Genomic DNA, 15,237 nt, shown 5'->3' with positions numbered 1-15,237 from the left:
GTCTGTTTCGGCAGCACTTGTGAACAGGTCACAACTCCCCAGACCTTGCTGACACTGGCAAAAATGGGAGTTGTAACTTACAACTGGTGAATTAGTGAACAGTAGCAGCAAGGGTAGAGTCTCTAATGCAGGTAGAGCTGAGGCATTTTTATTGCCAGTCAAGGTCAAAAGGCCTAAACGCTGTCTACACTACAATTTGTACTTTTGTTACCACTGGAGCTGCACTGTTTGGCACCAATGGTGAACTCTGGGTCCCATTTTTACCAGTGTAGACATGGCCCTAGTGACAAGTGTGACAGATATTGCAACCCCATGCAGTAATTTTGGGGACCATTGTATTAAATTTATGAACGGCTCCTGTCGGATTGTGTTCTACTCTAGGGACGAGGGTTACCACAGCTCTTACAAGAATTAAAATAGTAGGGAGTGATTGCCCTTGAGATTGTAAACAGCTCCAGTGAAATTCCACCCCTGGGGTGATTTGCATATATTGGTTCAACTTGAGTTTTCCAGAGAGTAGGAAACAAAGTATAAAATGCTGAGCTTGACCTGACTAGTGGTCTTCATTTTGATTCAGCAGATGGACATGATTGTCTGTCCGAGGGGAAGCCCCAACCCCTGCTGAAGGGTTGGAAGGGATGTTTGTCTATCAGATTCCCCCTGTGGACCATGGCTGATTTTTGGTATATTTAGTATAAGTTTAAAGCTGTTTATTGTTTTTAGTATGTTTTCTCTGTGATGCTTTTGCCCTGTTAATAAAGGTGCTTGCTTAGAAAGACCCGTGGGATAACTCGTGCCTGCAGGCAATACGCTGTTCATGGCCCTTGGAGACAAAGTGACGCAGATGTGCTAGCCATTATGCAGACTGGCCTGCTGGGGATATCACAGTGTAAGGCCTTAAAACGCCCCCTGCTCAGATGGGAGTGGGATAAGAGTTCCTGCCCAGAGATAGGTGACCTTAGACCAAACTAGGCACTCCTGAAGTAGAAATCAGAGGGGGGGAAAAGGGAATACACATGGAGTACCCTTGAAACTGTTAAAACAGCTACTGGAGCACTGCCTTTGCTCCACTCCTTCTCAATTCACAACCTAGGACAGATATATTTAACGGCACATCCTTTTAGGCAGATAGAAGCAGATTCACAGCTCATAAGATCTGATTTCATTTCTCTGCTTTTGTGATGGGGCATTTACATCTACAATGCTATTTTAATAATTAATGATGATTAAATTAATTGGTGCTTTGTAGCTTGCTTTTTTATCACTCACTGCCTCTTCCTGAGTTCTCAAAGTGACTCTGTCCCCTGGGATGCTCAACAAAGTAATTATAAGCACAGTATCACTTTCCTTCATAATCTCGCCTGCCCTTTTTTCATCATCACCACTCAGAAAAACAAAACAAAACTGATTCTGTTCTGTGCACAGCCACTTTATAGTGCCCAGATGTTTAATAAATGATAATACTGTGCTTTTCTATAGCATCTTTCAGCCAATGATACAAAAGCTCTTTCCAGTCATTAATCAATCAGGCCTCCCGTTGACAGCGTTGAGAGGTCGGTGTTATTTCTCTCTATTGTACAAATGTGTAAACTGAGGCACAGAGTGGTTACATCACAAGCTCACCCAGCAAGCCAATGGCAATCATGAATAGTGACCAGGACCAGAAACAGTCTCCAGTAGGTCCAGCCGAGGAGGAAGGGCGAGATTTTGGACTACTCTGGGGACCAAAACAACCCCTGGCATAAATTAGAACAGTCACTGGCTGCTGTAATTTGCAGTAGCCCATCACAGGCTTCCAATGGGCTGCAGGGCAGGCATGTCCTGCTATGGTGCCATTCCAAGCCCCCCTTTGCCCCTGAAGGAGAAAACATAGGGCTGCTTAGGGACTGAGGACTAGGTCTCTGGTCCCTTGTAGTGCCTTTACATGTACATCTTTCTGTGTTGCCAGAACAGCAGACAGATTCTGTTTCCCCACCCTGGGGAAACCCTGTCTCCAGGAGTCCTGAATCCCAGTCACCTGCTTGAACCACTAGAGGATACTGCTTTTTAAAAAACTTTGCCCAGCATTAATTCCAACTGGCTGAATGAAGAGCAGCAGCAAAGGGAGGTACTATCAGTCTCCTGTGTATGGAGGATTATGACTGCAAAGTGTGTGTGTGTGGGGGGGGGTGGGGTATTTAAAGCTGGGTAACATGGGAATGGGGAAATCATTCAATTGGCACGGGCAGGGATGTGATGAATACCCCAACATGTATTTTTGGTGTATTCATTAGTTATAGTTGAGGGGCATTGGGATGCCATTTTTGGGGTTCCTGGCTGTTGGTGTGATTTGTGTCTACAACAGAGTTCTCGTTATAGTAGATTTTTGGGAAAAGCTCAGTGTGAACACATGGCTGAATGTCATAACCTCAGAAAAGAAGGGAGAAATGGCCACCTCATTGCAAGCAAGTCTGCACTCCAAGTCTACTTCTTGTCTGGAACAATAACTAGCTGCACTCCAGATGCACAAGCCTGCTGTAAAAAGGGTGCATTCCAGGTTCCCAATCTCACAAGGACCACAACAATGAAAAAGCTTAACATGCACTTTTCAGGAGAAAGAAAGCCAACCGGCCCTCTCCCCTGCTCGCAAATCCAAACAGACAGACAGACAACCTCTCCTCTCCCACTCCCAAGCATAGGTGTCACAGCAGTTGCAGATGTAACGCATATTGGATACTTGCCTGTTTCCCCTGATGTAGATCATGACCCGTAAAAGACTTTAAAAAAACATTGGGTTTGTGCCCTTTTTGTTTTTTCAAGGTAGATAAAGAAGGCCTGAAATGATTTCACCCTCAGTCCCTTACATTAGAAATATCAGACTGGGCTTTCCTGAGTGGATAGGAAGACCTTTTAGGGCTTTCACAGATGTTCATTATCTGTTCTCCTACTTTAATGGATGGGGTTTGGGATGTTGCTGAACCTTTAATAATGGCATCCTTACACCCAAGTGTTCATTCAACATGGGAGTTAAATGGATGTGACTAAACAAGTAATGAACTCCAGCTTGTTAAATAAATAGGCTAATCAAATAGCTCTTCCCCTCACATTTGCTCAAATCTTTGGTTTCTTGTGATGTCAGAATTTCACTAGCTCTCCAGTCACCACCGACTCTTCCAGCTTAGACAAGATTTGAATATCTAATGTTAAACAAAAACAAAACCCACAGAAACCTTCCTTCCAGGCTTTCTGTGAAATGTTAGGTATTTCTCTTATATGAACATCATGTTCTTTATATATAGATTAGATGCTTCCTTGTTTTTTCTTCCTTCCTTTGCTTGTTTTATTCCTCATAAACTACACGTTACTGATCTAACCCTAGATGGTCATTGGTGATGGAAAGCTGACGACTGCAGCAACAAGAAACAGGAGCTGAGCAGGTTGCCAGGTTCCCCTTCCTCAAAGCTTGATACAGACATCTCTGTCCTTCATTGGTAGGATATGCTTGTATGTCAGAGCAACTGCCATCCATATGGATAATACATCTTCCTAGCACTGAAAGAATTACTGCCGAACTTCATTATACAAACACCACAGCCAACCAAATAGCCTTGTGCGCATACAGAAAGAGTGAGGGAAGACAGCCTTGTGCCATGAAATTAATTTCTATTGAAGTAGCCAAGAGTCATACGAATTTGCAGCTGGCCTTTGGGATAACCATAGCATTAGCTTTGACAGTGACACACACAGTAGATCAGTTTATGTTTAATTCAATAATATAGTATTGTAATTGCCTATCAGAGATCACAGGATGATTGAAACAAGCTAAGGGGCAAATCCTCAGCTAAGGATCTTGCCCCATCTGCAGAATTAAATTAATCTAAAGCATTCTGAAACTGACCCTTGCAGTTTCAGCAAGTTCCTTGCCAAAAGGACCTGTGATCACAAGACATTTCAAATAGTTAGGACAATGCTTCCTTTTAAAATTAGAAATGTAATCAATAAGAAATGTCTAACCAATCATTAACAAAGTTACAAATACCTTGTTATTTTATGCTAAAGAAGGTGATACAATCAAGTAGCATATTCAACAGCCAATGTGAAGTGAAATTCCTTATGGTGACCCTGTCCAAACAGTTATAGGGACTAAATGACCACAAAATGTGCTAAACAGTTTATGTGGTAGAAAACCTGAAACAATTGAACATATAAAGTGATCTTACCAACTTTATCACTGATGTGTGCAGTATAACCAAAAATTGATACAGATATGTAGATGGCTGTTTTGTCTCATTGTTTCATTATTACCAAAATTATAGATGTTGAACCAAAGAAATAGGTCAAGTAGGTTTATATTGCTGCATAATGAACAACTAAACAACTACAGAATTGTCAAGGAATGTGATGAGACTCTACATAAAGACAGGAATTTGGAAGAGGGTATCTGTGCAGACTGCTAAATATGCTGATGGAGAAACTGCAACATGGGAAAGCATGTGGGGCTATGCAAAACTGCTCAGGATACATTGCAAGAGGAGCCTACCAGCAGCTTGCGGAGGTAGATTGTTGACTGGATCCTGGACTAACAGTTGTCTTAAAAGATTATCACACTAAAAACAGAACTTTTGGCAAAGGATGTTGCAAGCCAATATATAACCTAAAATGTACAGTGCAAACTGGTATGTCACAAGCTATTTAATGGGCTTTCAGTTCTGGAAACAAGATGCATAAAAAATGGTGAGCAACTATGAAAGTAAATATGACAGAGGGCCAACAACTCAGTCTGGTTGGATGTCTCAGAATGTCATCAGAAATGAGGTTTGCTTGCTCATTGGCTCACATCAGCTGTACCTAGAAGAGGAGCCAGGCCACATAGCTCATCAGAAACTATACAAAACAGCTGTTCAGCAATCTGCTCGCTGAAACTGAAACATCTGGATGAGATTGAAAGAGTGGGATTATCATCAGGTGGCTCCTGAGAGCATCCTTTCTCTGCTAACATTTGACGTCTTAGGAAAACAAAAGATGGGGAATCAATGGAAATTCAGCACCAAGGCGCTTCTGAAAATCCCACTAGGTGCTTAGCTGCATTTTTAGACTCCTAACTACCTTTAAAAATCTGGCCCTAAATCAACAAGTAATTTAGAATGTTGAGGCTAGAAGAACTCATTACACTGGGCATAGTATTATTTGTAACAGGAAACCGTGCCTGGGTATAGCAAAGATGCCTCTCAGCACAGAAAGATGACGAGTGTCTTAAAGCAATCAGCCTAGGTGCTTATCCACACAGAGACTGTGGGTACATAAGCACTACGCAGACTATGTCACCATAGCCTCGTAATGTTGATGCAGCCCACACTTGCAGAAGGGGTTTTTCTCCAGTTGTAGGAACACTTCCACCCCCAGCGATATCAATAGAAGCCCTCTTCCATCAACTAGCTGCATCCACACAGGGGGTTATGTTGGCACAGCTATGTGCATCAGGAGTGTGTTTTTCTCACTGAAGTAGCTGTGCCGATGTAACGTTTCAGTGCAGACCAGGTCTTTGTGCACAGCAAGCTGGGGTGTAAATCTACAGGGAATTAGCCTGCCATGCACTTATTGGCTGTGTGGACCCTGCTACCATGCACAAAAAGTTCTGCAGTGTGCTTTGAGCTACAGCTGTTTGAAACACACTACAGAAACTGTTAATGCACCGCTGCAATGTTCACACATCCAGTTAGGGCACAGCAGGTGACTGCCCTGTAGATTTACACCCAAGCTTCACGTGGAGGAGCCCTAGACCACTTTTTGTGGTCACAAGAAACTGACAACTTCTCAGCTAAGAGAGGGGGGAAAAAATGCTTGAATTGTCCAGTGAAGCTCAAGACTTTTGCCACTTCTGAATATTTGGTTAAAGAGCCTACAGTACTAGTGAATTTCCAGAGAAATTACAAATAGCTTTAAAATTATTCCTTGCGACATGTATGTGGGGTTTGATGCATTATAATACTGAGTACGTACATAGTGGAAAAAGCTTAGCCATGAGTATCACTGAGGAGAAGCAATTTTGAATCAAATTGACTTTGATAAGTAACTTGTTCAAATTTCTATATTCTGTAGAGAGATTTGGTTGAACTGCCATGGGCAGTCCCATAAGCCTATTGACACACAAGCATATTGGCTGATTGATAAGGATCTTTATTTAAAGATCATTAGTTCCACAGTGAAAGTCATGTGAGAATAGTATTGATTTAAGTTAAAGTTTGTCAGTGTAAGAAGACGGATAGGACCTTGAGTTAACTGAGGCACAGAGATTAAAACCAAAATTGTTAGAAGTGTAAACTAATTTTGGGTGTCCTCTTTGTAAAGACTAGTGCCTGGTTTTTCAGAGTACTCAGCATACGTTTATTTATTTGATTAGTTATCTTGTGATACATTGTAACATCCCATGTTGAAATAATTCTTTTAAATATTATAAATCTACCATCTTTATTTTACTTTCTGTAATTTCTTATTTGCTTTTTAAATTCTACTTTGGCAAATACATTTATAAATTTACAATAGTTCTCCAGTTTGTACTTTTGTTCAGGAAGAGAATTAAAATGGACTGTGGGAAACTTCGTAGATATTAGTTAAATTAAGTTACTTATGCAGCGTGTGCTCTAATGCATTTCTTTCTTCTTTCTCACAGGGGCAACTGGTTATTTGGTGGTGGTGTGGAGTGGGGTGGGGAAAGGTGGTTGAATGTAAGTGGTTGCTTTGCCAGGGTTTGTGGAGTGATGGATTGGCATGGTGCATGTGTTTTGGCGATGGCTGAGTGGGGACATTTTCCTGGCTGAGGGGTATTAACTGGACTTTTTTTTCTTTTTTGCTGGTATTTTAGTTTCTTTGTTGCTGGGGCATGTTTTGGCAGATTGACGGGGGTTTTAGTTGTCTCTTTTCAGGGACTGGCAGGAGTGACTGGAGCAGGCTTTGTTTTTTGGCTAGCTGGAATGGGTGGTTTTCTGGGTGAGGGTCGGGCTGGTTCCTTGCTACCACCCACACCTCACACCAACGCTATACATGCCTTGCTGTGCTTCTTCATGGCCCTGATTCCTCAGCTGGCTGCCTATCACACTCCCTCTCTATTTTACAGGAAGTATCACATCTTTCTCTCCTGTGCTGCCCAAAGATTGTTCTCCCTGGTCAGCTGGCGATGCAGAGGAAATAGGTAATGCAGTAAAGTGAAAAATGAAGGTGCCAAGCCCAGCTCCAGTCACCTAGCCACAGCTTCTCCTGGAACTCTGTGGATGACTTTCAGATGGTTTCCCATTTCAAGGGCTGAAAATCCTTGCTCTGTTGGGGATTCTGGGCAACTCTTTTCTATCTCTCTCTCAGAATATATTTGCCTTTCCGGTCCAGATTGTTGCTGAAGTGGATGGAGAACCAGAGGAATGAAGTTAAAATCATCCCATAAACCTAAGGGAAGGAATAAGAGGCAAAGAATTAAATATCAGGACTGATTGTTGGATGTTACTTCACACCCACACACACCAGTACTGAAAATAATACATAGTTTCATGGGGGGAGCTTTTCTATGTTGAGAATCAGCATAACCATTGTAGTAATAGGAGGTAGAATTTTCTGTACCTATGTAATTCTATGCATCAGGAAATATCCTTGATGGAATTATTATAAGCCAGATGGCTTAGTGGCTGCTCCTAATATAATGATAAAAAGCTAAAAATATAAATGTTGCACACTAACCTTTATGATTTACAATTTTATGGTTATGTTTGTATTCACATTGGCTGAAGTAGAAGGGTTTTCTAAGCTTGTCAGAATTCAGCATGTCAGCCATCATCTGCTCCTATGACATCTCCCCAATGACATGTGCCATCTTTTTCCAATAGCATCAGAGTTCCACCCACTGCTGATCTTCCATCCTCTGACACAGCAATTCAGAGGAGAATAACTGACTTAACATTTTGGGCAAATCATTAAACTTTTAAAAGGGCAAATATTTAGTCCATCATTATTAAAAGACAGATATTCAATGCAGGAGTCCGCATGCAGGTGTAATTGACTCTGCGGACCCTGGCTGCTCTCATGTAGCATTCTCGTGGGCCAGGCAATCCCATGAGTGTATTACAAACAGGTGTTTAGGCCAGGGCTATCTACTCATGTATACAAGGTAGATATGGTAACTCCGCGTTGCACAGTGAGCCAAAGTAGATTTAAGGGTGCACGTGACAAGTAGAAACCCAACTACGCGTACACACCTGGTCAGAAAAATCTTGTTTCAGAAAAATCTTGCTTCAATAACTGAAGTTCAACTGGAGAGTTATTACAGCAGGTGAAGCTTAATATTCTGTGCATGGAACAGGACTCAAGGCCTGTGCTCTCTTCTGGCATGTCTTGTTACAAGTGCAGGACCCTTGTGTAGAGGAAATTAATATATATTTTGTCTGCCAAATGGTGACCAGCCACTAGGGCAAGTTTGGTCTATTAGTGGCATTCTCCAGCCATTGGCTAGATTCGCCATGCCTGTATATCTGTAAGGCAGTTGGGTTATCATCTCACTGGCCCATGCACCAATAACACTTTCCAGCCACAGGATTCCTGCCCTTTTTTCTTCAGGACTTCAGAGTTATTTCAAAGCAAAACTCTTCAGCACACCGATTATGTCTTTTCTCCTGACCTGGGGTCTTCAGGGGTCCATCTACTCCCTTCAGGATTACACTTCACAGACTGCGTGGAGGTCAAGACACGTCTCTCTGCTTCCTTCTCCTTCCTAGCCTGTTCCCCACAGGATTACACAGGCCATTTGCCAGAGAGTCACATGAATGGAATTCTGTCCTCAGCTGCCCCTTTTTTACTCTCTGCAGCTCTCCACCTCAACAGAGCTACTTGCTGGCTCACCTAATACCAGGCTAGATCATCGGGCTCAACTGTAGTGATTCACAGCTTGATGTCTAGTTGGCAGCCGGTCACAAGTGGAGTGCCCCAGGGGTCAGTCCTAGGGTCCGTTTTGTTAAACATATTCATTAATGATCTGGAGGATGGGGTGGATTGCACCCTCAGTAAATTTGCAGATGACACTAAGCTGGAGGGAGTGGTAGATACCCTGGAGGGTAGGAATAGGATACAGAGTGACCTAGACAAATTGGAGGATTGGGCCAAAAGAAATCTGATGAGGTTCAACAAGGAGAAGTGCAGAGTCCTGCACTTAGGACGGAAGAATCCCATACACTGCTACAGACTGGGGACCGACTAGCTAGGCAGCAGTTCTGCAGAAAAGGACCTGGGGGTTACAGTGGATAAGAAGCTGGATATGAGTCAACAGTGTGTCCTTATTGCCAAGAAGGCAAATAGAATATTGGGCTGCATTAGTAGGAGCATTGGCAGCAGATAGAAGGAAGCAATTATTCCCCTCTATTTGGCACTGGTGAGACCACATTTGGAGTATTGTGTCCAGTTTTGGGCCCCTCCTCCACTACAGAAAGGATGTGGACAAATTGGAAAGAATCCAGCGGGGGGCAACAAAAATGATTAGGAGGCTGGAGCACATGACTTATGAGGAGAGGCTGAGGGAATTAGGCTAGTTTACTCTGCAGAAGAGAAGAATGAGGGGGGATTTGATAGCAGCCTTTAACTACCTGAAAGGGGGTTCCAGGGAGGATGTAGCTAAGCTGTTCTCAGTGGTAGTAGATGACAGAACTAGAAGCAACGGTCTCAAGTTGCAGTTGGGGAGGTCTAGGTTGGATATTAAAAAAAAGTTTTTCACTAGGAGGGTGGTGAAGCACTGGAATAGGTTACCTAGGGAGTTGGTGGAATCTCCAACCTTAGAGGTTTTTAAGGTGCGGCTTCACAAAGCCCTATCTGGGATGATATAGTTGGGGTTGGTCCTGCTTTGAGCAGGGGGTTGGACTAGATGACCTCCTGAGGTCCCTTCCAAATCTAATCTTATGATTCTATGATTTTAGGTGGTCTTCAAGTTATTACTTGGTACCTGGCCTCACAGCCTCAGCTGAGAGCCAGCTGACCTCCTGTGTATCACAGGCCTAGCTTCCAAAACTTCTCCCTGCAGGAAGTTGCTGTCTTGCATATCTAACAGTAACATTACAGCTGGTTCCAACTGCCAGTTTTTGTTTTTTTTTTTGGTAGGAAATTTAATTTTGGGAGGTTTTTAATTTGTAAAGACATTTCCCATGATGATTTTTCAATTTAGTTTTTAAAAACAACCAAAATCTGTCAGTTTAAAAAATAAAAAAAATGTTGGGTAAAAGTATCAGGGTTTTAATAAAAGTTTTCAAAGAAATCAAATTTTTACCAAAACAAATTTTAGTTTTTCTCCAAAACACTGGAAATTTTTGACCAAGATGAACATTTTCTGGGAAAATGTTTCCTTTGACTGAAAATATATTTTTGGTCAAAAAAGTGTTTGATGACAACACTGTGACCAGCCCTAAACAACACAAAGTAATGTTAGATCACATGGTGGTTAGAACATCGCACACCCTCAGCCACAGGACAAAATACTTACACTACACACCCTTGACAATGGGATTCAAATTCTGACAATGCCAATTTCCCTGCCTATTCTCCAAGCTCAGCACAGAACCTATGGCTGGCAGGGATTTAGCCTGCCTGTTCCAGCAGAGAACTGGCTGTGATCCCTCAGGCTCCCTAGAAGCCCTGTTGGCATCTACCCCATGAGACATGATAGCTCCTCCCCTAGTCTCTGTGGAGAATCACGTCATCAAGGTTATTTCCTTTGCTACTGAACTCCATGCTGTCGGCTCATCAAAGCCAGATCCAAAAACCCGTCTCCTGAACACAAGCTTTTGGATGTGACCTGCCCTCCTGAGCCACCAAACTGTCCATGCCTCAGCTTGTTCAGAAAATGAGTGGACTAAAGGAACAAACGTAGCTACCATGAAGCAGACTGTGATGATCAGTAGTGTGGAGATGAAGCCCATGTGTTTTTTTAGGAACCTTTGGATCTCTTGGAGGCAATCCTGAAATGAGAGAGAAATTCTATGAAAGCACAGTGACAGCTTGGGGGGATTCACCTCTTTTATCCCTGCAGAGGCTTCCCCATCTCTCTCTGCCTGACACCATCCCCCACAGCAGCTTCCAAGCCCTGTCTTTCACAGGCCCTGTATCATAGACATAGCCTCTGTCTGAACAGGAATCAGAATTACATTTTCTCTATCCTGCTTTCCTCCTCCTCAGCCAGCAGAGAGAGCTGCAGCAATAGTGCAAATCCTCCTCCTTGACTTTACCTGTCTCTGTATGCAGCGTGAATTCTGGCACTAGTGCATTGTTGCAGATTGTGTTATACTTTGAGACATGGAATCTTGGCACTTTGCTAATTGATTTGGTGGTGAATGGGGTCTCTGGCTCCTTTGTTCTGTTGCTCTTTCTGTGCTCCCCACAGTGACTTACCTATAGTATATCTGTCATTTTAGTAATATTTTTGGAATCTCACTCACACTCACACACACATACACATTAATTTTTGAAAAGGGGGAAAGGAAAAGGAAGTGGGAATGAAGGCATGTGAAATGCACCATAATGTTGTATCAGGTCTTCTGACATGCTGTGGTTTACATCTGCTATGCTATGCTAGTAAAGGGCTCGATCCTGCAAGATGCTGAGCGCTCTGGCTGGAACTAGCAAAAGCACTTACGCTGGTGCTTAATTTTAAGCATATTAACAGTCCCACTGAAGTCTGAGAGTGTGTGAGAGACTATTCATATGCTTAAGGTTAAGCACTTACTTAAATGCTTTGCCGGATCAGGCCAGCATACTCAGAACCTTGCAGAATGGAACCCAAAGATAAGATGAGCAGCAGATGCTAGGACAAAAGATCAATTCCTTCATTCCCATACAGTCTACAGAATGCATCACTCCCTTTACTATCAGCAGGAGGGAATTCAAAGCATAAATAGGTATGTAAGCATCCTGCTCCTCCACCACCATATAACAGCCAAATTCCTTCCTCTCACTTCCTTTCCTATAGCTGTTTTAGTCTCAGTTGCAGCCTGTTCTGTAAATTACAAATCAGAATTCAGTTTTCAAAAGGCAGATATACCAGAAAGGGTGCTATCGCAGGATACTCTGAATCCCCAGAATTTGTCCCCTGTCCTGCAAACTGACATGCAGGATAATTAAAAAGTACTGAATTTATACACTAAGTGTTGTGATGTGATATTGCGTCAGTGTTGTTATGATATTACATTAATACATGATGTCTTTGCATAACCATAGCAACACAATCATTTTGTCTCCGAGGACAAATATACATATGAAGATGGCAACTTTAATTAGTACTGCTGGTCAAACAGAAACAAAAATTACACAGCTCAGGCAAATCTACTGAGAAAAATCCAAGTTACAGTTTCATGGTAGAGATCACCTGGTATGGTTCTGCTTATTTGTATTCTCAAAAAACTGAAGAGTTAACTGAAATGTGGTTTATGCCCTTCAAAGCAACCAAAAAAAAAAAAACTCATAAAAAAAAAACCCAGGTTTCTGGGTTCCTAGAAGCTAGGGTATTTCCCAGTGAATTCTTAGTACTTCTCTAATGGGAAATATGTGTAATTTACATATGAAATCTTCATGTTCAGCTTGCTGCTATCAGCAAGCAAAGTGTCTCTCACTCTTCATAATTTAACTTCAAATAGAAATGTCTGATTGGACTGATGGGCATCTGACCACACAGAAGGGTGACATCACATATCCACTGCACAGTCAGAGACAGAAAAAGAAGCTTCCGAGAAATGACAAATTAAAGAAATCAAGTGTCTTCAAGGCTCACTAGGGCTGCAAATGTAAAAGTGGGCTAGGGAACAGCTACAGAATTGTATCTCTGGCTCAGGGAACCACTGATCCACTGCAGTTTCTCCTAGCTGCTGTTTTTCAGGCAGCAAGACACCAGTTTCTATTTCTGATTTAAAAAAAAAAATCAAAATCAAAACCCTTCTTCTACTGGATACAACGGGGGAGGTGGCTCTCGGCAGCCAGTAAGTAGGAATAGGCATGATAGTAAGGGCAATGGTTGGTAATCCTCCCTCATTTTATCCCCCAAAAGGTCACCATTTCTCTCATCCCACCTGGAGTCTCCCTTCAACAGTAGGGAAAAAAATGCAAGGGAAACATATGGCTCAGAAAGTTCCATAGACATGGTCAGTGGTGCAATAAAAACAGAGGCAGCTGGTGAGAGTGAGGGGGAAACTAGCTTTGAGCTGGGAGTCCAGAGACCAGACAAGATGAAAGAAGCTCTTGTCAGTAGCTCCCTGGAAAGGGTTTGGGAATAATGGTCAGCCCTGCTGCTGCACTGACCCAAAGGGCTATGGGTTTCGGTTTAGACGAAAGTCTCAAGTTAATGATCTAGGCCAGTCAATCCAGTTATCCTGAGGGAAGGAAACAACATGGTTTCCTCAGTAGTTGTGGTGCTGGATTGGGGTTGAAAATGCTGACCAAGGTAAAGAGTGAGGCCTTAATTCACTGCTGCTCTGCACCACATGTAGTCATTTAGGTCTTGTCTAGAGTGGGACAAAAGATGCTTTTTATTAGGTCAGTTCAGCTAGTTTAACTAACTGCGAAAAAGCTAATGGGTCATTCTTGACATCTGACAGTACAAATGGTTCCTGAATTATTTCCTTACGTCTCTGGCTGTGCCCATAGGTTCTGATGGACATGTCTCATTTTCAATTCCTCCTGTTTCTCCAAAGGGTGACTGTTTTCCACAGCACAGGAACTGAAACAGAAGAAACAAAAACTTCATCACTGTCTGGGTTCCTCTTCTCTTACCAACCTTCTCTCTGGCAGACTGCTGTAGGATGAGTTGCATCAAGGGGAGATAACCATTTTTCTTGATCTTCCTTCTTCTGGGCCAGGATTTCATGACTCTATGGCTGCAAGGGAGAGTTATGAATAAATGTATCCTTGTAGCAGTTAAGATGAGACATTAAATGTCTTAGGGCCTGATCCAAACCCCATTGAAATCTGTGGGAGTCGTTCTATTGATTACAGTCAGATTTGCATTAGGCCCTAAATTCTCCATTCACAGAGCTATAGGGTAACCTGCAATTCCCTCTGCTCCTCATCTGTCTCTCTGGACTCAAATTTTCAAAACTTGTTACTGCTTTTGAGTGCCCAACAACAGATACTTTGGGGCTGATTTTCAGTAATGCCAAGCACCCACAACTCTATACAAAGCCACAAACGGGAGCTGCAGGTCTTCAGCCCTTCTGGAAACTGGGCCCAGGATGTTTGTTGATGGGTACCTAAAATCAGTGGCCACTTTTGAAAGCATTAGTCTTCGTTACCAGTACATCAGGATCCTCAGGAGCTGGCAATCACTAGGGAGGATAAAACAATGAGGGAGTTTGTTTTAAGAAGGTTCAGAAATCCCATACTGGAGTTGTCTGTGACTATGCCAGGTGAACAGTGCTAGTTAACAGACTATTCTCTAGGATGCGCTTTAATGGAAGTTCATGACCTGCCTGGTATTGGCACAGACATGGCTAGCTGTGCCCCTTCACCGGGGAAAGTCAAAGAGAAATAAAAGACAGTGCATTTTCACACTTTACCAGACGGCTCAAAACAGAACAATCCTGCTTAATGATCCAGATGACCAGCTGTTGGCCCTGCGGCGTGGGGTTCTGGAATCGCTGATGTGTTCCCTCTTCTTTCAATTGGTGTGAGGTAGACGAGGTGGGAAGGTAGATGTACCCTAAGCTTCCACCCCCAATTCCAATGTCTAAAACCCTATCAATGCCCCAACTCAAACTCTCCCACCTTCATCTGATCCAAACCAGCTCTCGGTACCCAGCCGACTCCAGCACAAGCTCCTCCATCCTAACTCCTCCCTACTGCCAAAGTCCTCTTGCAGCCTACCCCTAATTTGGCTAATATCAAACCACTTATTTGGCCCCAGGGCTTCTCCCAGACGGTCGCCCCTGATCTTTAATATGCTCGGGCCAAATGCTGACTGCACCCAATCAACACTGCAGGGAGAGTCACCCACGCACAGCCTGTGCATGTAGCTCAGTCATCCCCTAGGTGTCGCAGTGATGATTTGCTAGTAAGAAAAGAGGAAGCCTTCTCTAGTGGTTAGAACCTAAGACTAGAAATCTGAAGCGATGGGGTCTGTGACTGGCTCTCATTTCCAAGATGACTTTGGGCAAATTACTGAACCTCTCTGTATCTCCGGTTCCTCCATCTGTAAAATGGGGATGTTAATACTTCCCCTTGCCTCACAGGGATGTTGTGAGGGTTATAATTATT

The 15,237-nt window shown here is 42.9% G+C and overlaps 1 protein-coding gene across 1 annotated transcript in view; it reads right to left on the bottom strand.

The window, feature by feature from the left end:
- Positions 1-3,735: 3,735 nt before the first annotated feature.
- TSPAN32 (tetraspanin 32) overlaps positions 3,736-15,237 on the bottom strand; it is a 66,902-nt gene continuing 55,400 nt past the window's right edge. The window contains exons 10-12 of the mRNA XM_067540603.1: positions 13,613-13,705; positions 10,875-10,958; positions 3,736-7,416 (exon numbers count right to left, since the gene is read on the bottom strand). Coding sequence (XP_067396704.1) covers positions 7,321-7,416; positions 10,875-10,958; positions 13,613-13,705 — 273 coding nt within the window. The 3' untranslated portion in view covers positions 3,736-7,320. The remainder of the gene's footprint in view (positions 7,417-10,874; positions 10,959-13,612; positions 13,706-15,237) is intronic.

Source organism: Emydura macquarii, unplaced genomic scaffold (genome assembly GCF_026122565.2).
Source record: "Emydura macquarii macquarii isolate MOO-44397 ecotype Brisbane River unplaced genomic scaffold, CSIRO-AGI_Emac_v2 contig_587, whole genome shotgun sequence".
In the NCBI taxonomy this organism is placed as follows: domain Eukaryota; kingdom Metazoa; phylum Chordata; order Testudines; family Chelidae; genus Emydura; species Emydura macquarii.
This window is presented reverse-complemented; position numbering and strand designations above follow the sequence as displayed.